Source organism: Nuphar pumila, chromosome 2 (genome assembly GCF_984573655.1).
Source record: "Nuphar pumila chromosome 2, dmNupPumi1.hap1.1, whole genome shotgun sequence".
NCBI lineage: Eukaryota > Viridiplantae > Streptophyta > Magnoliopsida > Nymphaeales > Nymphaeaceae > Nuphar > Nuphar pumila.
This window is the reverse complement of record NC_143250.1, coordinates 32103590-32126866: the sequence shown is the minus strand read 5'-3', so window position 1 is coordinate 32126866 and position 23277 is coordinate 32103590. Positions and strand designations below refer to the sequence as shown.

The 23277-nt window shown below is 38.7% G+C and overlaps 1 protein-coding gene across 6 annotated transcripts in view; it reads right to left on the bottom strand.

Annotated features, from left to right (window-relative positions):
- Positions 1 to 14078, bottom strand: part of LOC149845179 (protein ENHANCED DISEASE RESISTANCE 2-like) — a 211289-nt gene extending 197211 nt beyond the window's left edge. For 4 of the 6 annotated variants that reach the window (XM_089995581.1, XM_089995586.1, XM_089995584.1 and 1 more), the window contains exons 1-3: positions 13205 to 14078; positions 12845 to 12992; positions 12332 to 12406 (exon numbers count right to left, since the gene is read on the bottom strand). In XM_089995581.1, coding sequence (XP_089851707.1) covers positions 12332 to 12406; positions 12845 to 12982 — 213 coding nt within the window. In that variant the 5' untranslated portion in view covers positions 12983 to 12992; positions 13205 to 14078. Of the gene's footprint in view, positions 1 to 12331; positions 12407 to 12844; positions 13031 to 13204 lie in introns of all 6 variants that reach the window. The other 2 variants (XM_089995582.1, XM_089995583.1) reach the window with 1 other exon arrangement.
- Between the last annotated feature and the right edge of the window lie 9199 nt (positions 14079 to 23277).

Sequence of the window (23277 nt, the reverse complement as noted above, 5' to 3'; positions counted from 1 at the left end):
TGTGACCCTTTGAATCATTTCTCCAAGCATCTTCAAACCTATTTCAAAAACCACTTGGATAAATCCAAAATTTCTAAAATGACTCTTCTTAAAAAGCATACATCTTTTGCATTTACACAAGCATGATTCCTTGTGCATTCTTAAATTTAGAATAAATTCTTAGATAATATTTTAGCAAAGCAAAAAGACATAAATTCGATCCTTGGTCCGATTACCCCTGGTAAAGGCGCCAGGAACGGTCGAACCTCGTACCGACGAGCGAGCCCCGTCTCACAATTTTTCCCGCAAATATTTCAAAAACGGAGGCGAGTAATCTTTTAAAATCTTTTCAAAATTAAGGTCAAGTGAGACCTTCGCAAAAAAAAATCCTCTCTCTCTTCTTTCTTTTCTCTTCTCTCTTCTTTTTTGTCTTTTATTTCCCCTTCTAAAAAGGAAATAGAGGTTAGAAAGGGACAGAGAAGGAAGAGAGAAAAACAAAGAGGAAAAATTTTGCGATGATCACAAGCCCCTCCCTGCATGCCGTATTAGCGGGGGAGGGGTCGAGCCCCCTCCCTGCGTCTCCTTCCGGCTGGGGAGGGGGTCGAGCTCCCCTCCCTGCTTCCTACTCTCTGTTACGGCAGGGGAGGGGGTCCAGCCCCTCCCTGCACCCCTTTTTCGACAGGGAGGGGTCGAGCCCCCTCCCTGTGCATCTTCTCTCTTTAGGCAGGGGCAATCCCCCTCACCTCGCTCTTCCCTGCATCAGGCAGGGGCTTCGCCCCCTGCCTGTTTGCATTTCATCAGGCAGGGGCTGGCCCCTGCCTCCTTGCATGTTCGACAGGCAGGGGCGAAGCCCCCTGCCTCTCTTCTACTTTGTCAGGCAGGGGCGCAGCCCTGCCTGCCCTCGCTCTTTGAAGGCAGTGGTGCAACCCCCTGCCTCCCCGTTGGTAGCTGACAGCAGGGGCTCGCAACCCCTGCTCCCTGTCTCCTCGTAATTTGATGACAACAGGTGAGCAGCGGCTCGCAGTGTAATAACCGGAAAAAAAAATAGATTAGCTTGGATTTGGATCCGAACCCGACCCGGACCCAATGGAGGCACCGCCTCCTATGTCTTTTGAAGACAACGAGGCAGGGGTTTCAAAGAGAACCCCCGCCCCCTTCTTCCTCTCTCGTTCTCTCTCCCCGATACTCACCCTCTTTCCCCATGCGTTGACCCGTCGTCGTCGGCAAGCACAGCCACCGGCGACAGCACCGTCGGAGCCCACCCTCGCCGGCAATAGCCTCCCCTCTACGACCTCGTCGGCGACGCCTCTCTACCCGACCACCCCTAGACTCGTTGTCAGTTGCGCCTCGCCAACCTTCGCCGCCCCTGTCCCGAGGGCTAGTCGATGGCCTCTCGGCCGGCACCCTCCGTTCTCGCCCTGCGTCCGGCCACCTACCGCTGGCAGCCCAGTTGTGTACCCCTCTTCCCCTTTTCTTCTTCCTTTCGTCGACTGACAGGGGCAAAAGCCCTTGTCGGTCGGTCCGTTACGACAAGGGATAGTCGTCCAGCAGGGGCTTAAGCCCCTGCCACTTTGTCGACAAGTCGGAAGTGGTAAAACCCCTGCCGCCTGTAAGAAAGGTTTCGGCAGGGGTTTTGGTTCCTCTGCCTGCCTTTTCTTTTACCAGGGAGGGTCGAACCCCCTCCCTTTCTCGATGCGTAGGGGAGGGTCCGACGGTCGACCCTCCCTGCCTCTGTTTATCGCAGGGAGGGGCTCGAGCCCTCCCTGCCTTCGATCTTCGCAAGGGAGGGGTCGAGCCCCTCCCTGCTCTCTTTTATGGCAGGGGAGGGGGTCGAGCCCCTCCCTGCACCCCTGTTGTTTAGGGGAGGGGCCAAGCCCCCTCCCTGCTCCCTCTTCTCGGGCGTCAGGCAGGGGCTTTGACCCCTGCTTGTTTACTTGTTCGACAGGCAGGGGCCAACCCCTGCCTCTTTGCGTATTTGGCAGGCAGGGGCGAAGCCTCCTGCCTCCCCCTTTGTGCAAACAAGTAGGGGCTTGGTCCCCTGTCTCTTTACTCTTTTGGCAGGCAAGGTGACGCCTCGGCCATCCTCGTTGCCTTCTTCAGGTAGGGGTGTAGCCCCCTGACTCCTCGTAGATTGCCGACAGCTGGTCAGCAAGGGCTCGCAGCCCCTGCCCCTGCTTCTTGCGCTGATAGTATGTGTGCAAGGGCACGATGCCCCTGCCTCTGCTTCCTTCACGTCAGGACGACGGTAGTGTCCCTGACCTTCTATTTGTGGTGTTAGCTTGCTAAGATCATCACTTTTGCAGTTCGTACAACGGATCCCGCCCGCGCTTCGTGACCCGAGCCGTCAATCGTTTACACCTACAAACGCCAGCAAACTTGCAACTCTCCAAGGTAGGGAAAGATTGCACGGAGGACTTGGATAATTGAATTAAGTTCAATTAAACTAAAAACGACCATTAAATAAATATATATATATATATACAAATATATATATTTATACGAGTATGCACTTAACTCAAGGACGCAGATTCGCGATCCTTGTCCTTTACTTTCTGTCAGTCTTTACTTTGTCGTCGCGCATTGCGCAAAGGTTTTGCGTTGCACTCCTGCTTACAGTCTTTACTTTGTCGTCGCGCATTGCGCAAAGGTTTTTCGTTGCACTCCTGCTTACAGTCTTTACTTTGCCGTCGTGCATTGCGCAAAGGTTTTGCATTGCACTCCTGCTTACAGTCTTTACTTGGTCGTCGCGCTTTACACCCAGGCTCTTGCTTTTGCATATGTGTTGTTACTGTCTTGCTATTGCAGATGATGCTCAGGTTTTCGCTCATTGCATACACTTTTGAGGCATCTTCGTAGAGGATGCAAGAGACATCTACCCCTCTCCCTCTTGCGACAAGAGTTCAGTCGGGAGCTAGCGATACATCCTCGTCTAAGGAGAGGGATACCTCGCAAGGATCCTGGCTCTTCGTGTACGCAGTTCCTGCATAGTAGACTTGAGATTTAGGGAGCTATGCAAAAGCATCAAAGACTGACCAAATCAAAGCATTTGGAAGGATGTGATTGGCTGGTTCTGTTCGTCTATTCGGCATATCTCGGGTGATCCTGAATTGGGGTTCGAGCGAACTTCTTAGCGGGGGTTCGAGCGAACTTCTTAGCGGGGGTTCTGTTGAGAGACCCGTATCCCGTCTATCGAGGCCGGTATCGAGTCATGCAAGGCATGTAGATACCCTGATAGCGATGAGATTCTGGAAAATCGCATGCCAAATGTTAGCACAAGCTGCTGGTTGTTTCAAAAGATAAAGAATGTCAAAGTATAGTTTGAGAAGCATTACATCTTTGTGAAACACTTCTGATGAGGCTCTTATTGAGGAGCTACACCCCTTTCATCCTAGAGTACTTGTAGTCGTAAACTATACGCTAGTACTGCGATGATCGGATGAGACGATCGTGCGACCTCGAACAGTGCTAAATAGACAATGTTGTAATCACATAAAATGGTACTATTCGCCTTCACAGGCAAGATGCTCGAGTGGTTTAAAGACCACAGCATAAAATGGGTCGTTAGTTAAGCAACCCCTAACGCACCCATTCGCTTCTTATTGTCTGTCAAAGGAGAGGACAGAGCGGTACAAAACTCCAATTGACAGGTTGTTAACAACCACCCCACAGGCAAAGATCCGGCCTCCCCAATCATTGGAGTAAGGGGAAAGGGACTACAATAATTAGCCTAACACTTCTGCAGAAGTTGGATGCATCCGTGGCACTGCTTACCTGCCTTTGGGAAATCCTCTCTCGGTTAAAGTCGTCCCTTTAGGAGCGGACTCAACTAGCTATGCGGGTTATTGAAAATACATAGAATAACAGACGCCCATCTCAGTTGTTTCTACGTTTTGCCTGCGCATACCCGCAGGCCAGTAATATCGAAACATAAAGTTTTTTTACACTGGTTGGTTGCTCGCTTGCTCGATAGTTCAGTATGCTACTCGTTGAGTTATGCACGCTTGTCAAGGCGTTACTCTATTTGGTTAAACTGCTTACGCAGTTCTTTGCTGAGTAATAACTAGCTTCTCATACTAGTTAAGCGCTTATAATAATAGCATTATGCCAGTTGCTACATATTAGCATGTGACTTGTTTTACCCCTTGGTCGAACTGTTTGGTGCTTGTTGTAACGTAGCACTTGTTGGCTTGCATCTCTTATGATTGATGTGATTGCATACAGCTCGTAATCTACGAACTGGTAGCAACTAGGATTGATGTGGCCGCTTGTCTTATAAGCTGCTTATATATTGTGATATAACTGTTGTTGTATGATTACTTATCATGTATAGCTTATAAATGGCTTGTGATGCAATGATTTATGTCTTACGATTAGTTTAATTACTTGTTGATGGACTGAGTCATTTGATGGTAATTGTATGTTTTGTGAGCATTATTATAAGTGCTTGTCTTGTTCAGTTGTTTTGTTTGGCTGTCGAATAGAGTTATTTACTCTTCGCCTATAGAATTAGTTGGATTGTCATATCTGTGTGTTCTCATGTGTCGTTTACGCATGCTTTGAGGTCCTATTTAAGGATTGCAATGTTCCTTGTGGCAATAACACGATGCGTAATATTATATGTTTCTGTGTGATGTAATTTATATGCCACGTGATGAGAAATGTTGGAAGTATGCGATAATATGTTCATGGTTCATGGAACCTTATTGAAGGAATGGGTGATCATGTGTTTTGTTTTACCATGTGAAGTGATACGATGCATATTGTTGATATTCATGCTTGTGCCCATATTGTGGCTACCGACCCCAAGAGCGGTCAATTGTTCGGAGCAGTTGATTGTATTGATGCATGTATCACTGAGTATGGTATCTGTTGAGGACCTGATCTCCAAAGGATTATCTGTGAGGGAGTGTATGATCAAGACCAGGTAACCGGCTAGAGTGGTAGATTATTTGTGAGGATGTACATTGTCCACGAACGGGTAGCCGCAAAGACGGTGAACTCCTGTGAAGAAGTGTATGGTCCAAGACCAGGTATACCATCTAGGGCGGAATTCCTTGTGAGGTTATACATTTTCCAGACCAGGTGATCCGGCGTTGATCTTGTTGATTGTAATAGTGGCTATCGACCTTGAGAGCAGTCATTTGTGTTGATGCGTGTATGGCAATGATTTTCATTGGATATGGCTTTTGTTAGGGACCGGGTTCCCAAAGGTTTCTCTGTGAGGGTATGTATGATCAAGACCAGGTGACTCGACTAGAGCGGTTGAATCTCTGTGAGGAGGTACACTCTCCAAGAGCGGGTAGCCGCAAAGACGGTGAACTCCTGTGAGGAAGTGTGTCGTCCAAGACCAGGTATACCCTCTAGGGCGGTAATTCCTTGTGAGGTTGTATATTTCCCAGATTTGGTAATCTGGCTAGAGCGGTTGAATCTCTGTGAGGAGGTACACTGTCCAAGAGCGGGTAGCCGCAAAGACGGTGAACTCCTATGAGGAAGTGTGACGTCCAAGACCAGGTATACCCTCTAGGGCGATAATTCTTTGCGAGGTCGTACTTTTTCCCAGACCTAGCGATCCGACATGAATCTTGTGATTTTGATTACCATAAAAAGTTATGGTGAGATGTGATGATCTTCCAAGATTTTTTGGGATAGCCACTTATGAATCTTTAGTTTTAGCTTTCTGCTTTAGCATGATTACATACTGAACCCTGATGTGAGAATCAGATCTTTAGCGATTTTTGATCATGTTTTGGACCTTCTATGGAAATGTGGGCTTTTCTGAGAAAGTATGACGCCTTAGGTGAGTCATAACCGGTGACAGTTGGCCGCGTAAGGCATTGAGAGATGAGAATAGTTTAAGGTGATTCAGGACAAAGCGTTTGTTAGAAGTAGTGAGAACGACGAACGATGACCTGATAATGATTAAATGCAGAGACCCCGTTCTAGAAACGAGAACAAGCTTGTTGCGTGGTGGTTCACAACTTACTATCAAATGAATCGTCTTGCTACGTTTTGACAATTGCGCTGCTTACTTGCTTTGAATTGTTTACTTGCTTGCACCGCTTACCCGCTTGCACTACTTACCCGTTTGCACTGCTTATCTTGTTGCATTGCTTACCCTGTTGCAATGCTTAGCTGTTGCACTGCATATATCTTTAAACTGCTTAGCATACTGAATTAAATGTACTTAATTCAGTTTTCTATAGTCTCTCTTGTGCACTTACTAGTTTTTCGTGAAACTAACTCATTCTATGGGTACAAGTGATGATTTGGTACACCACAAGCGATAGCGCGACGACAAGATGGCTTCAAGACTTCTTCTTCCTGCTCTTAGCTCGCGTTCTAGACGTTTTGGGTTTGTAACGGATTTTCTTTGAGATATCCGAATTTTGTGAGTTTTGGTTCTTTTAGCTAACGTGCCCAAAGTTGTCAGCTTGCCTTCTGAATTAACAAAAGAATAGTCTTCCGCTTATTTTATGAACAAACTCTGGAGGAAAGAGATTTTTTCTAGTCTCTTGCCTGTTTTCTGAAAGGTTCGCAAGTTTGAAATTTTGGGGCATTACACGCAGCCCTGGCCCCTGCTTCTTGCGCTGATAGTAGGTGCGCAAGGGCACGATGCCCCTGCTTCTGCTTCCTTCACGTTAGGTCAGGTCCGCGGCTGTAAAGTCCACTTAAAAAAAAAGGCGAGTCTGACACGTGTCGGACACGTGCCTCGATCGGTCTGTGGTGCTGGATCCGAGTCGGACCCAGATCTGAGCCCAGCCCGAACCCAACTTCTCGATTATTCGAGAAGCCTGTGCCTTTTAAAAAGGCACATGCGCCTCGGGCGAGGGGCAAAATCCCTCACCCGTTCTCTCTCCTCTCTGCTTCTCCCGTCGTCTCTCGTCCCCCGTGACCACCGCTGTCGGCGACCGAAGCCGCCGGCCATCTCACCCTCTGAGCAAGCGTCAGCAACCGAGGTCGTCGGCCACCTTCTTCCTTTGTTGCGTAGGCGCCAGTGACCCACCGCCTCCGCCTTCCGTTTCGACGACCTCGGTCGACGTCTCCGACGCCACCCCCTTTGGTTCCTCTGCATCTGTCGGTGACACCAGAGTCGTCGCCAGTAGCCTCCAGGTAAACCTCCCCCATCCTTTCTCGTTTCGCCGTGTCGGCAGGGGGCTCCGCTCCCCCTGCCACTCGCGGTGTCGACAGGGGGACTCCGCTCCCCCTGTTTCCTCTTCCCTGGCCGGTAGAGGAGCGAAGCCCCATGTCGATTCCCTTTGTCGACAGGGGGACTCCGCTCCCCTTGTTCCCTTTTTTCTTGTCGGCAGAGGGGGGGGTGCGGAACCCCCTGTCGATTCACCGTGTCGACAGGGGGGATCCTTTCCCCTTGTCCCTTTTTGGGTTGCCGACAAGGGGGCGGAGCCCCTGCCATCTGTTGTTCGACAGGGGGCTCTGTTCCCCCTGTCCGTTCTTTGTTTGTCAGCAGGGGGGCGGAGCCCCCTGCCATCTGTGGTGTTCGACAGGGGGCTCTGTTCCCCTGTCCCTTTTCGTTTGTCGGCAAGGGGGCGGAGCCCCCTGCCACTTGTTGTTCGACAGGGGGCTCTGTTCCCCCTGTTCGTTCTTCGTTTTCCGGCAGGGGGGCGGAGCCCCCTGCCACTTGCTGTTCGACAGGGGGCTCTGTTCCCCCTATCCGTTCTTCGTTTGCCGGCAAGGGGGGCAGAGCCCCCTGCCACCTGTTGTTCGACAGGAGGCTTTGTTCCTCCTGTCCCCTTTTGATTGTTGGCAGGGCAGGGAGCTCCCCTTGCCATTTGCTGTGTCGACAGGGGGGGCTTCGTTCCTCCTGTCTGGGTGGTCTGGTACCATTGCAGGTGTTGCCGGACCCGTTTTCCGACTTTGGCTTTAACGCTAACCTTTTTACGCTTACAGGTTGCACGACGGAACGCACTCGTGTCCCGTGGCTCAAGACCGTTCGCACTAACACCCGCAGGCGTCCGGGAACTCGCAACCCCCCAAGGTAGGAGAAAGTTGCGTAAAAGGACTTTGAATGAACAAGACTAAAAGTAAAGAAAAGATAATCGAACACGAGGACGATTATATACGTATACTTGAAATGAGTTTATCAACGACTAAAACAAGAGTACAAAAGTCAACCATGGGCTAAAAATCACACATGAAAGTGTGAATAAACATCTCTTTTCTATATATAATGACACTCAGAATCAAGTATGTTCAGTGACTAGAACAAGAGTACAAAACCAACAATAGGCTAAAAACACACACGAAGGTGTAACTAAACATCTCTTGTCTATATATAATGACACTTAAAACAAGTGTATCAGCTACTAGAGCAAGAGCACAAAGCCAACAATGGGCTAAAAGCACACACGAAGTTGTAAAGAACCATTTTTTGTCTACATATGATGACAGTTAGATAAGAGGCATAAAAGGAGAAGACACTTGAGGCAAGAAATCATATAATAGAAATACAATTTAAAAAATATCAAATTTTCAATATATCTAGAAACACTATGGGCTCAAAAGTTAGACATTCATCACAGGTACACATAATTAAGAACATTCATAACAAAGTCAATGGCCAGATAACAAATGAGTGATACTACACACTCATACTCAAAGATCACATAACATGTCATTTAGAGTCAAACTACAAGTTGACAATCTAAAATGACATAACACGAGGTGCGGATAACTCACCTCAACAAACATCTCTGATTCAATAATAAGGCCAAGAAGATTGATGCATTATATAAAGTTTGTGATGGGCTATACAAATGTCATAAGAATGCAACAAATATTTATGGAAGTTATTTTCCAAGCAAAATACCGATTTGAAAAAACATGGTTTCAAATCAAATAATGGTAGATGAAAAAACTTGAACTTATATGCTCATGTAATTATAAGTATTGTTAACATAAGCAAGTTACAAACAACTAACTTGATCTAGTTTATAAAAGAAACCGATTGGAACATATAAAGTTCCAAAAAATTTCCTATGATAATTTTGGTGATGTAAGAAGATAGAACTTACAAACAAAAAGATTCTTCACAAATGATCTCTCACAAGAACCATATAGGTTCACACACAAAGCTTTCTCACACGAACCACTAGGGTTCACACAAGAACAATAAAGGGAAAGAAAAATATAAAAGAGGAATGAATTTCATTCATGTGGGATAAAACCCACAACTAATCAATTTTTAAGAACCCCAAACAGAACTTCAAAAAGAAGCTCACAAGAGATCTTTTTCAATGAACACAAAGATTCATTTAACACACTCACAAGAACCGAAATACTCAAAAGAGTGCACACACCAAGAGAAAAATATATATCTCATTAAAATGGGATGAACCCACAGAGAAAAGTAAGTTTTAATAAGAATCATGCTTATTATAAGCAATTCTTCAAAAAGAGTTCATGAGTACATCAATCAAGAGATAAATGCAATAAGGCATATCATATGCAAAGAATCCAATGATTCTAAAAAAAATGTAAATGATATCGAAAAATACTATTTAGATTTAGCTCATAACATGATTATGAGACAATTAATATCATTAAAGAGAGTCAAATAAAAGACTAAGTGCATATATTCTCATAGAGGGAAAAAAACTCATGCAATAATTAAGGCCACATATCTTATACAAAAGACATGTTTGCAACCAAATAAATGCAAGTGATAGGATTTATATAAAATTTTGCATTTTAAGCATGTAATGAGTCAAAAGTTTTAAACATGAACAAGCATGTCTATTAAGGATAAAATATAAATTGTATTTGACGATTATCATATATATATATATTATCATATAATATATATATATATGTGTGAAATGCAAGTTTATATTTTGTAAAATAAGATATCATTATCAAATCATTAAGATAAGAATATGATTGACGAAACATCTAGAATTAATAATTCATGATTATATATATACATATGTATATATATTAGAGTTATTTTCGAAAAGGCTTCAAGATTCAAACATGATACATATATCTAGTTTCCTTAAAACAAGCTCAATGATGGTTAAAATACTATTTTAGAATTTTAAAAAAATATACATTTTGTTTTTATTTTAATCATGCAAAATATATGTATATATATACATATGTTTACAACGGTCATATTTGTTGGAGCCCCCAACAGTCATATTTATGACCATTGGGGGTCTAACGACTACATGTAGGACCCCCAATGCTTTAATAAGAAAGCAATTATAAAAAAGAAAAAAAGAAAAAATTAAGTAAAGAAAAATATCTTATTTAATGAAAATAGTTGTTTCTAAAACAACTATGTGAAATGACTAAAATACCCCTATCAGGTATTTCACACACACACACACACACACATATATATATATATATATATATATATATATATATATATATATATATATATATATATACTTATAAGTATATATATGTGAGTACATATATTTTAACAATATATACCAGTCCTCAGCTTGTCAAGTTATCAAGTCGTCAACTCAGAATGACACCCACCATGTGATCAAAAGATTTTTCCAATTATGCTGCCGAAGAGACCTATATTTTAGTTTCTAGAACTCCACATCTAAAAAAGATAGATTTAGCTAGTAACAACAATTTGTTAAAAATTAAGTTTTTGCCTCATTAAAACCATTTTTCCCAAAGGAGAAAAGGGCTTTTAAACTTTTAACTAAAGGGTTTTGCAAATATAACTTTTTTTTCCTCATAATCCACATAAGGACATCATCCCTTGGCAATTACAAAGGAATCAAGAACAAATTCAGCTGCCCTTAGAGAAAGCTTGCAAATCATCTTTTTTTCCTTTGAACATCTTTTCATGCACAAAAGTTTGGAGAAGAACTATATGGAATTGAAGGAAATTAAAGAGCATATTGGATAATTATCAGTTGGTGATCCTAGTTCACATATCTAGAAGATAAACATTTAATCACAATATATTCAGAATATCAGCATAATTAAATTTTTCAAGACTTTTAAAAATTCACAATAGATTCACCATACTAACATAAGGATACAGGCACAACTCACAACACAGCCACCACAAGATGTCATCTCTAAGCAAGAACATAGAAGGTTTGACAAAGATGACTAAATGTGCTCTATAACTTTTTTATAGAATTTTTATGCAATGAACTTTAATGACATTATACAGTAATTGATGAATTGTTGAACTTTAGACTTTAAGGTTTAATTGATGTTAATGCACATCTATGTTTTATAATGTTAATAACTAAATTTGTTTTTTCCTACTGCATCATATGATTTTTTTCTATTTTTATTTTGTAGATTTTTTTGCATTTTTTTATAATTTATTAAATGGTTTTGTTTGTATCTTATGAGTTACCATATGATATAATATATGGTACGAGGACACCCTATGTAATCAAAGTCACCGACTAATCGGCTTAGTCAGGACCCTACCATCAAGTCCCAAGCCCCTAGGTGGTAGCACCTTGTTTTGCCAACTAGTCCTTGCATTGTTTTTTCTCTTTTACTTGTTTGATCCTCCATTCTTGCCTTATTGTGCCTCTTTTCCCATTTTTGCTCTCTCTCTCTCTCTCTCTCTCTCTCTCTCTCTCTCTCTCTCTCTCTCTCTCTCTCTCTCTCTCTCTCTCTCTCTCTCTCTCTCTCTCTCTCTCTCTCTCTTGAGAAGGTGAAGATAAGACAGAAGAAGAAAAAGCTTTCTTTATTTTCTCTTTTAATTTTTTCTTCTTCCCCATCCCCTCCTCCTCGTTCTTGACCCCCACCCACCTTAAAGCAAAACTATCCTATCACTTTTAGTACATCAAACAATCGTTGAAAATAGGAGTTCCGTTACTTATCTTCCTTTTGTTTGAGCTTTGAGCCTAATCATATTATGCCTTAAAATAGGAGATCAGACACATTTTCTAATTATTCTTTGCATTTCATTAAAGAAGCAAATAACCAAGCCTGTCCCAAATTACCACAAAGATAAAATGGCATATGCAGTTTTGAGTGGCATAAGAATCATCTCGTCTAAGTCAATTCACATGTATCATAAAAAATCGCCATACAAAACACTACAAATTGCATATATCTGTGTGCTTATGCATATTTATTACTGTAAATAAAATGTTTAGATAATAATAATTTGTTTCTCTAATTGCTCGGTCCAATCTTTCTACAAGTGCATGATTTTGACAGTTAAAAACACAAAATGAAAAATAAGGTTTTTCATTTCCCCTAAGAGAACCTTAAGAGAAGAAATCCCCAGAAGAAACTATAGCTACTATGCATGCCATTAGACTGGCAGAGTTAGATCAACGTATAATCAAACAAACTCAAAAACAGAAGTACCGATTTGTATTCTTTTGCTTACATGCCCATGATGTGTCTTCAAGCCCCTGTCTTCCACTCTGCAATTCCCATCAATAAGAAGTGTTTTGATTGGGACCTACATGTAGAAGAAGTGAAGCGCATTCAAACCCATACTGTTCATGAAAACTGCAAACTCAGCAGAGAAAGTAACATACAACATAAAATCTCTGAATAACAACAGTGAACTGTTAGCTGTTTGCATCTCATCTTATTGATCTGTAATATAACACAATTTACTGATACGTCAAACAGATTTTGCAAATTGTATTATCCATATAATTGTGTTATTTTACTAGTGTTTCATCACCAAAATCTTCAACTCTGCAGTGACTATACAAAGAGAATTTTCATTCGGAAATCAAGCAGTTGTTAAAGAACTCTTCGAAAGCCCAATAAATGATTCTATATGTCAAAGTTTTAGGCCATCATAGAAAAATAATAAGGGAAACGAAATGGTAAAATAAAATTGGTCCAGATTATGTATCCAGACATATTCGGTGATCGTGATTCTTACCACATTATCCCGGGGCTCCTTTTTATAATATGAGAGAAGCCGAGACTCGAGAACAAAGAATCGCTTATGGATGAATGAACGCCCAATTCTCCGCCGTCCGTATCGGACCATCCATCCTTCATGGATTACCTTCGTCATCGTGATCAACCTAGATGTTGCAGTAGCATCCACACAGCCATGAGACACCTTTAATTATTACAAGAATTAGGAATTGCTCGCCAATAAACTTTTTGAGAAGAAGAATCAAATGTCGCAATTCCATCAGTGTCGAAGAAAATGCATAAACTAAAAAACAGCGAAGGAAAAAGGAAACCAATTTGGAAATTATAAAAGAACAAAGAAACCCAAAAATAGAAATACCTAAAGGACTAAATGCGCGTGATGAAACTCGCATGCGAAATTCCGAAATTCCACCGAAGTTGTCGTATCCTCATCATTCAAGATTCCAATCACGAAACCCTAGAAGACTACCAATCACAAATTTGTAAACGCGGAGACCACACGATCCCTTCAATCCCAGCCACTCATTCACGAGAATTTGATCAGAAGGCCCAAAAAACGGAATCCGACGAACAAAAAAAATCCGCCCGCTGGATCTCCAAAACTCCAGAGAATCGGTAAATCCCGCAGCTTCAAACCGAGCGAATTATAACCGGAATCTCTGCGGAATATCCTGACGCTGCATTACCCGGAGCGCATTGACCGGCAGAATTCCGACCGTCTATTCACGAACACGATCGCGAAAAAAACAGGGTACAAACACGAAAACGGAATTCCGGCAGAGAATTCCCAGAAGAAAACCGGCTGATCGCGGTAACTTCGCCGCTTCAGCCCTCTCGACTAATCCACGGACTCTGAAACGCAAATTCCGGGAGATTCCAGAAGCTTCGGCGAGATCGATCTGTCCATAGCGCTTCAATCCTGGATTGATGCGTGGGCCGGAAGATGTCGCCGGAGAAGCGGGATCCTGCAAAAGCCGATACAATCAGAAATGCGTTCGCAATCTCCCTTCTTTTTCTTTTTCTTTTTCTTTTTCCCTTCCTTTTTCTCTTATCGGTCGGACTTGATCGACGTGGAAACTTCCGACTCAGTGGGAGAGGATCGCCGTCGAGACGCCGACCGGAAATTTTTTCCGGCGATGACACGGTTTGGCGGGAAGCAGGAGTGACGTGACGCAATATGATTTGAAAGAGAGGCTTCCGCCCTCTGCACGAAATCTTTGTACAGCTTTTTTCTCTCAATATAAATTAGTTGAAGGAAAAATGGAAGCTGCTAAAGAAGCGAGAGAGTGGTGAAATGTCCTTTTTAATCCCTTTTATTTTCCACATCAAATGCATGGAATATGAAATTTCGCAGTCGGGGTAGTTGAAAACCCGGAAAATAAGAGCGCTCCTCCATGTTAATTCCAACTTTGGCAACCAAAATCTTGATTTTCTAACGCAACCTAGGCAAACTTTATCACGTTTATTGATCATCGGAGTATGTATCTATTGGAAGGCCCTTAAGGGATGTAAACGGTTCATATTCGGGTTGGATGTGGCCAATACCAGATCCAACCAATTGGGTGTTGATTAAATGGATTCGGATTCCTATTCAGATGGTAAAAAGCTCATATGGAATCCGATTATTTACATGTAATCGGTTTCAGATGTCCATCAGATTTATTTGCAAAAATCAAAGCCACATCCGCATCTGATTATAATCGAATCCCATTTTGACTTACCAAGGCCCAACTAAACAAAGTGGGATTCAGTCGGATATGGGATAAATTGCAACCCATTGAGTCCCCTAGATGGATGAGCTGGATTAAATAAATTAGGTTATCATGTTAGCATTAGAAGGGAGTGTAGTAACCAAGTTATTCTGATAAGTGGATGCTTATGGACATGTTCTCTTTCTAAAGGTGAAAAGTTCCCTTGAAGACATGAACGGAGATCATAATTTCAAGTTTTTTAAAAGAATGGCATGGTTGTCATGTTGAAAGAACTAAAAACTACGTAAACCTTTTGAAAAGTTCTTATTTTATACAAATGCATTGAGGACTGATTCGTTGCATCTTGAAAGTAAAATTTGTACCAACTTAGTTGAGAAAAAGTGGTGAGATGGGCACTTGCATGGTGCCTTGAAATACAATGTTCTCTTAATTCGCTTTTTAGGAAAGGTTCCATGCACCTGCCTGCATTTTTCTCATATTTAACCACCTTTTCTATATCATAGTGAAGCATCCACGTAATCTCTCTTTCTCTCTCTTTATATATATATATATATACATATATATATATAACTGCCAGCAAAATATGTAAAATGGTATGCATCGTGATTTTCATAGTTTTTTTTTTCTTAAAATTTCACCGTACAAATATATATAATTTTTGCTATCATGGTGGGTAAAGAACCCTCTAATGAAAAAATGTATTTTTTTTCTGTTTTATGCATATCGCAACCTTTAGATGTGATTTACTTATTAAATTGAGTAGCATCTAACCTTTGGATCTTGTTTTTTCTGATCTATGTGTCAGATTTTATGAGGTTGAAAAATCAACGGCCTGCAATGTACTAAATTTTAAACCTCAAAAAAATATATTTTTTGAAAAATTATGATCCAAGGTCTCAATTCCTACTGCTTTGACCATGATGAACATATCATGAGGTCATATTTGGTCAAAAGAACCTCCCACCATGAGTTCCAACCAGAGGGTTCCTTAATTGACCCACGAGAGTAGCAAATGCTATCTCATGTGATATATATATATATATATATATATATATATATATATATATATATATATATATATATATATATATAATTAAAGTTGTTTGAATTTTGTTGTGGACATTAATTAGTGAATGTGTATGTTATGTACATTAATTAATTAATTAATTAAAGTTATTTTTGAATGAAGTTGTTCGAGTCTTGTTTTTTAAGGAGGATGAATTGTGTAATTTGAGTATTGTTTTTTCGAGAGGATAAACTGTGTATATAATAAGAAATAAAGTTGTTTTTGGAAGAGGATGAATTGTATATATAATAGAGAATGAAGTTGTTTAAATCTTGTAAGTTGTTGGATATGTGTTGTATTTGCATAAGAAATAGCATTCCTTCTTACATACATAATTCATCATCCTCCAAAAACAAACTTAAAAATCACCAATTTTAAATTACAATGATAATTAATCATCAACAAAAAACTTTTATAATTATGATGATAATTAATAATCACCAATTACAAGATGACGATAATTATCATCGATTTTAAACTAACATACCCAACAAATATTTATCATCGATATTAGCAATATAGCGAATGATTTTTATCATTGGCTATGTCCAATTTTTTAATTTTAAAACTAATATAGCCGACGATAAATTATAGTCGCTATAAGAAAAATAGCCGACGATTTTTATCGATGGTTATATATAATTTTTTTTTAAACTAACTTAGTCGTCGATAGATTAACATCAGTATAAGAAAAAGAGCCGATGATTTTTATCGTTGGCTATGTTAGTTTCAAGATAAAAAAAAAAAAAGTTAAAATTGGATATAGCTGATAATGATAATTAATAATCGGCTATGTTAGTTTCAAAATTTTAAAAAAATAGATATAGCCAATGATAAAAATCAATGGCTATATTCCTTATGTCGATGGTAAATTATTGTTGGCTTAAAGATCATATAGCCAACAATATTGATCGTCGATTTTAAACTAACATAGTTGTCTATAAATTACAAATAATCAACATATTGATTACGGTAATTATCATTGCCAATAGATTATAAATAATCAATATAATTTATTTCATTGAGTAACTAAGTGTGATTTTAAACAGAAAATGACCATACTATATGTCAAATATCACTAAAAATGAAATGCGCATAATGTTTTTGCAAAAATCACTAATTTTACAGGATATCCGATGCAAAACCCTCAACAATCCTTGCAAAAATCCCTTAAGATTTTTGCAAGGATAATACTAAAATTGTGAGAATCCTTGCGAAAATCTCTTATGCGTGGATTTTGTCAAGAGTTTTGCATTGGTAGTTGCAAAAGTGTACTATTAATGCAAAAATCATGAAAAGTTTACAGGATTGACAAACTTTCGCATGAACTCAACTTTAAGAGATACGAGATTTCATTTTAACATGTGAGTTTACCTATATATAGGTTTGCTTTTATTATTTCATTTTTTTCGTTTGTATGTGGAAAGAGTGGTAACCCTTTCCTTCTGGAACCCTAACTATTTTCATTGAAAAGTTTTTTTGCTCCATTCCGTCGCTGATCGACTTTCTCGATTAATGTTTTTTGCGCCATTCCAACGTTGATCGACTTCTTCGATTAGTCTTTTTGGTTCATTCTTGCAATTCTCATTGTTTCAGAACTTTTTTTTTTAGATATGAGCTGTTAATGTCCTTGTAGTGTTTTTGTTTGGTTTTTATTGTGGATGTTTTATGTAGGTTTCCCTATTGTGGATGTTTTATTTTTATAAACCTGTGTTTGATTTAATATTTAGCACATGAAAATTAAGTCCACCTACATAGATGGTGTTTGGGTGAGTAGTATCCCTCAATTAAGTCCACCTGCATTCCACCATTTTAACAATAAACCCAATTTGAATAGAAAATTAGTCATATAGAAAAGAAAAAAGAGTATAAGGGTCTAAGGAGGGAGTCCCTGCATGCATGAGTGAGTTATTAGAGAGGGGCAGTCTCTCCTCCATGACATCCTCTGGTTCTTTGGGAGCCTTCCTGACCTCCATGACATCCCCATGGTGAGTATTTAGCTATTAGTTTTTAATGAGTATTCTATTACAAAATTGCTTTGTAATTTATATAGGGTTTTCGATAAACATCTCTAATATTTTATGTCTGTTGTGTATATCTTAGTTATCTCACGATGTCTACTATGTATAGACGTGGCACAAGATAGGGCTACACACAGGTCACCTGTCCCAACGTCACTCCCAAGCAATATTTCAAATAAGGTAGCTAAGGTATAATTATTAGCATCTAGAGTTATGTGTGTATACAACCATTGGTATTTGCATATATGTGTTGATATTCAATTTCAATTGGCGATAAAAATAGGGTGATATGAATAAAAAGTTATGCAAAAGCCAAAAATTAGTGAAGTGTTTTTGTTAGGAGAAGAAACGTTGTTGGTCAGTGAAGTAAGTATATCACATTTCATTTGGTTGTTTATTTGTTAGATTTATAAGTGTATTTATTTAAATCTAACATCAATGTATCACTTATTTTGATGATGCAACACCTAGAAAAAATCATAAAGAAACTCCAAAAGTTGCACATGGAGAATTCCAAAAAGGATGCACGACTGCGAAAAACCATTTACCTTACCCCATATTTATTTGTAAGTCTTGAAAGCGATGTTTCTATTGTTTTTCTATCGTCGAATAAAAACTAATCGATAAACAATAAAATTTATAGCAAATCATCTAGAGTCTTAAAAATAAAGAAGGGGCTCACTTTTGCTTGGAGACTGACCTATTGTTGTATCCATTATGTGAATGCTACAAGGTATGCTTAACGTTTACGTTTACATTTACGTTTACATAACATAAATTTCCAACTGAACAATGACCTTAAACTCGATTTATATTACAGATCTTGATTCTTGTCAACTGAGGCAATTATAATTGGATTCTTTGAGAAATGAATATGAATGCAAAGGAGTTTAGATTGTACAATTCCACGGGGTCTACAGATCTTGTTTATCAGAACCTTGAAGATATTGTACGATAACATTACTTATCCAATAATATGCTTATTTTTTAAAAGTTCTTGTTAGGCTAAATGTTGTATTGCTGGTTCATTTTTTTGTAGGGTGGTTTGGCCACAAAGTTTACATTGACTCGAAGGCCACTGTCGTGCAATATATTTCTAAGCAAACAAACTTATAATGACTTTGCATTTAGACTTATGTTATTGACTTGCTATATGATTGTTATAGCTATGATTGTGGAATATTTGTCCTCATGTGCATGCATTGCTTGGGTTTAGGCAAAGAATTAAAGTTCACGCAGGTTACTAATAACCCTTATTTTCTTGTGTCTCATACATTAATTGTAGAATATTTATTGTTTTTATTTTATGTTTTAAGATACTATTAGAAAGTTACTAATATAACCCTTATTGCAAACTGATGTAGACACATGCAGAAAGCGGATGATGAAATCTTATAAACGTGAGAGAAAGAAGGTATGGCAACAGTGAATCAAAGTGATGGCTAGATGGAGGAAAATAATGAAGGCAACAACCTTAAGGAAGATCATGTTGAGGGAGAGGATAAGAGGGCCGAGAGGGAGGAAAAGAAGGTAGGCTATAACCTTATGGAAGATCATGCTGAGGGATAGGAAGAGAGGCCATCAGACTATGAGCTTCCAGATGATGAGGAGAACTTAACTCAACTCTAGACAATTCTGGGGATAATTTAATATACAATATATCTAATATTGATGTAAACTTCATTTACATTTGTATTTAAAAACTTGGTTGTAATTTTGATGTAAACTTTATTCATGGTTAAAATTTGTAGTTGCTTATTTATGTTTGTGCATCAATTTTAGTTGTAAATTTCAGATTTTCTGTTTGATATGATGAATTTGGATGTAAAGTTTTTTCTTAATTATGTTGTTGTTCTGTAAATTTCAAATATTTGTTAAGTGGATATGTTTTGTAGCAGTTAAGTTATTAAACAAGTGGGTACAAAAAAATTGCATAGTTTGAGAAAATTCACACAATTAGAAGGAAATATGCATGGTCGCTTGCAAATTTGCGTAGAAATTTTGTATAGTTTTATGAAAATTCATATAATTATAAAGAAATGTGCTTGAAATAGTGTGAATTTGCATAGAACTTTTGCATAATTTTGTGGAAATTTGCTCAATTCAAAGATAATGTGCATAGAATCATGCACATTTACATAAAACTTTTGCATAGTTTCATGAAAATTTGCTCTATTAGAAGAAAAATCACATGGAATCATGTGAATTTGGAGTTTGCTTATATATACTAAAACAAAATTTTGCATGCTATAACAAAATTGTGCATTGTTGTAAGTCAACAACATGCAAAAATCTTGACGAATTTCACAAAAAATGTTTTAATAAAGGAAACAATGCACTTAATGTATGCAAAATTTGCACGAAGAAAATGAATTCCGCATTAACTCATGCAATATTTACTGATTTCAGTAAACATTCATTGTTAATAAGTTGATTATTTTAAACTGGTATGGATAGAGATTTTTGTATCTTTTTTTTGCAAATCTAACCCAGTAGCTGAATTCGACGTGGTCCATTTGCTTGGAATAGAATATTGGATCATCGTAAGTGAATCAAGAAATATGATTTTTTATGCTTACATATTTACAAAAAGTCTAAGCCATTGATTTTCAAGCCTTAAAAGATCCTTCTTATACATCGTAATTGGACGATCCAAGAGTTTGTTTCTATAAAACAATGTATCTAGATCACATGTGTACTGTGAAATTTTAGAACAAAATAAAAAAAAACTATGAAAATCTAGGTGCATGTCAGTTTACATATTTAATTGGTTTACATATTTTAGTTACACTGGATCAAAGGAAACTAGAATATATAAGCTGGTATGAACCAAGATTTTCATAGTTTTTTTGCAAATCTAACCCTGCAGATGCATTCGACTTGGTCTATTTGCTTGGAATCGAATATTGGATCATCGTAATTGAATCAAGAAATGTGATTTTTTATGCTTACATATTTACAAAAAATTTGAGCCATTGATTTTCAAGCCTTAAAGGATCCTTCTTATACATCGTAATTGGATGATCCAAGAGTCTGTTTCTATAAAACCATGCATCTAGATCACATCCGTATGTGAAATTTTATAAAAAAATAAAAATAAAAATAAAAATAAAAACTATAAAAACGTTGGTGCATACCACTTTACATGTTTTAGTTACCCTAGATGAAAAAAAACTGGAATATATAAACTAACAAAATATGTAAACTGGTATGAACCAAGATTTTCATAAGTTTTTTTTTTTTAAATCTAACCCTACAAATGCATTCGGCGTGGTCCACTTGCTTGGAATCGACTATTGGATCACCGTAAGAAATCTGGTTTTTTATGCACTTTACAAAAAAATTTAGCCATTGATTTTCAAGCGTTAAAAGATCATTCTTATACATCATAATTGGATGATCCTAGAGTCTGTTTCTATAAAACCATGCATCTAGATCATATCCGTACGGCAAAATTTTAGAAAAAATTTACAAAAATGCATGATAATTATAAATATATAACCAATGATAATTATCATCATTAATATATGATGTTAAAATTTTAGATTTTTGCAGGAGGCCTCCCTCCGTTTTTTTTTTCTTTCTCTCTCAAAAACTTCATTACTCTTTTTTCTCGCCACCCTCTCTCTCTCTTCTAAGCTCCCTCTGTCTACCACCATCGCCGGTGTCGGCGACCTTTCTCCATCCACCACCATCGCAGCCCTCGATCTATCTCTCAATCGAGTTCTCTTTCTTCCCTCTTTCCTCTTAACTCTGCCCTTCAACAACTAGAGGTATCTATTTCTTTCTCTCTGATCCGTTGTTCTTCATCGCTATTATCTATATCTTTTTTCGTTGTCTGAATCTGTGAACTTTTTCTCGCCAATGATTGATGAAAATTGCTCTAAAATTTGGTAGTGTTTTTCTTTATAGGCTTTTTAGCCCCAATATTTTGATCAAAATCAAGGTTTCGGGGTGTTCTTCCCTTCTCTTTTTCCTTTTACTTTTGTAATAAAATCTTTCAAAGGACTTCTCTCAATGGTCTCATCCCTAAACCTCAGCGACATCCATGAGCTACCATCTGTTTGTCACTGAATACTCTTTAGAGACCCTATTATATTAGGGTCGATACTCATTTTTGACTCGCAATCATAAACCTCCCTTGTAGATTGTGGACAAGGCTTGAGGATGGTGGTTTGTATTTTCTCGCTACATATTCATGTATCTTTGCCCTTCTCTTATTTTTCCCCTTTTATGAGCAAATAATAAAAGCTAGTTTTTATTCTTCCATGGAACTGATTTTGACCCGGAATGGTTTCCACCCTTTTTCATGTTTAGGATCCGTGTTTATCCTATAATATGCTAAAACATAAAAATCAGGCTCTCGTGAACGAAAAACATGCATATTATAACAAACAAAAAAGACGGATACATACTTTCGAAATAACCTGCAAATTGACCAATAGTATTATACTATAACAACATTTTACTGAAATAACTCGAGAATGACGAGCATCTTAACCAAATGAGAGAGAGAGAGAGACTGAAACATCAATGTACCGTGTGCTAGCCACATCACATATGCCGTATTAATGAATCTAGCCCTTCATGGAAGGGCTGCAACATATAAACAAATCTGTGCTTTGTGTTAAAAAATTGTAGGCAATGTAGGGTGAACATATTGAGCCCAAGAAGATGAAAATTGGAAACTTTGATTCTGCTAAGGTTTTTATCACTGTTCTTGGTCAAATTATAAGAACCAAAACAACACGCGAGGCTTGGCTTACTTTAGAAAAATCATATGAGTCTTAATCTCCTTTAAGACTCATGATTTTAAAGAAAGACTTAACTTTCATTAAGAAAAAGTCTGGATATGCTATCCTACTTGGATCACATCAAATTTCTAGCCAACTCACACGCCGCCGCAAATCACCCCGTAGACGATGAAGAATTAATCCAAATTACGTTGAACGGTCTACCTCATGAATATGAGAGCTTTGTGACATTTGTCACAACCAATTCAGTATCATACTCCTTTACGGATTTATATAATGTGCTTCTCAATTAGGAAAAATGTGTGCTTTTATCTCATATCATGATTCATAAAACATCTGAATCCTAGTAAACGACTTTCACCACTTTCAGAGGCTGGGGTCGAGGCCGTAATTTTAATAGAGGTCATGGGAAGGGTCAAGGAAGAAGTCCCTTTCCCAACACGACCAATAATAACAACCCCGATTATCAAGGCGGGCGTGGCACCATAATCTGTCAGTTTTGCAAAAAATGAGGATACACTGCTAAAACCTACTGGGACATTCCTAAAGCCTTTTCAGCCATGACTCTCCATGTGATGGTATAATCTGGACATAGGAGTCTGAAAGGAGTTCATTGTGTTTTGAAGTATTATGAGTATAAGAATCTATTATATCCTTATCACTCAACTACTGAGCATCAAAGTGAAACTGCAGAGTGAAGATAAGGTTCTTCACTTCTTCTCACTTCTCTTCCTGAATCATATGAGCACCTAGTGAGAACACTCATCCATGGAGAAAATACTATCAAGCAAGAAAATGTCATAATTGTAGTATCGTCAGATGAGTTGAGATGAAAGCATGTAGATGATGATTTATTGTGCACAACCATGAGTGAATAA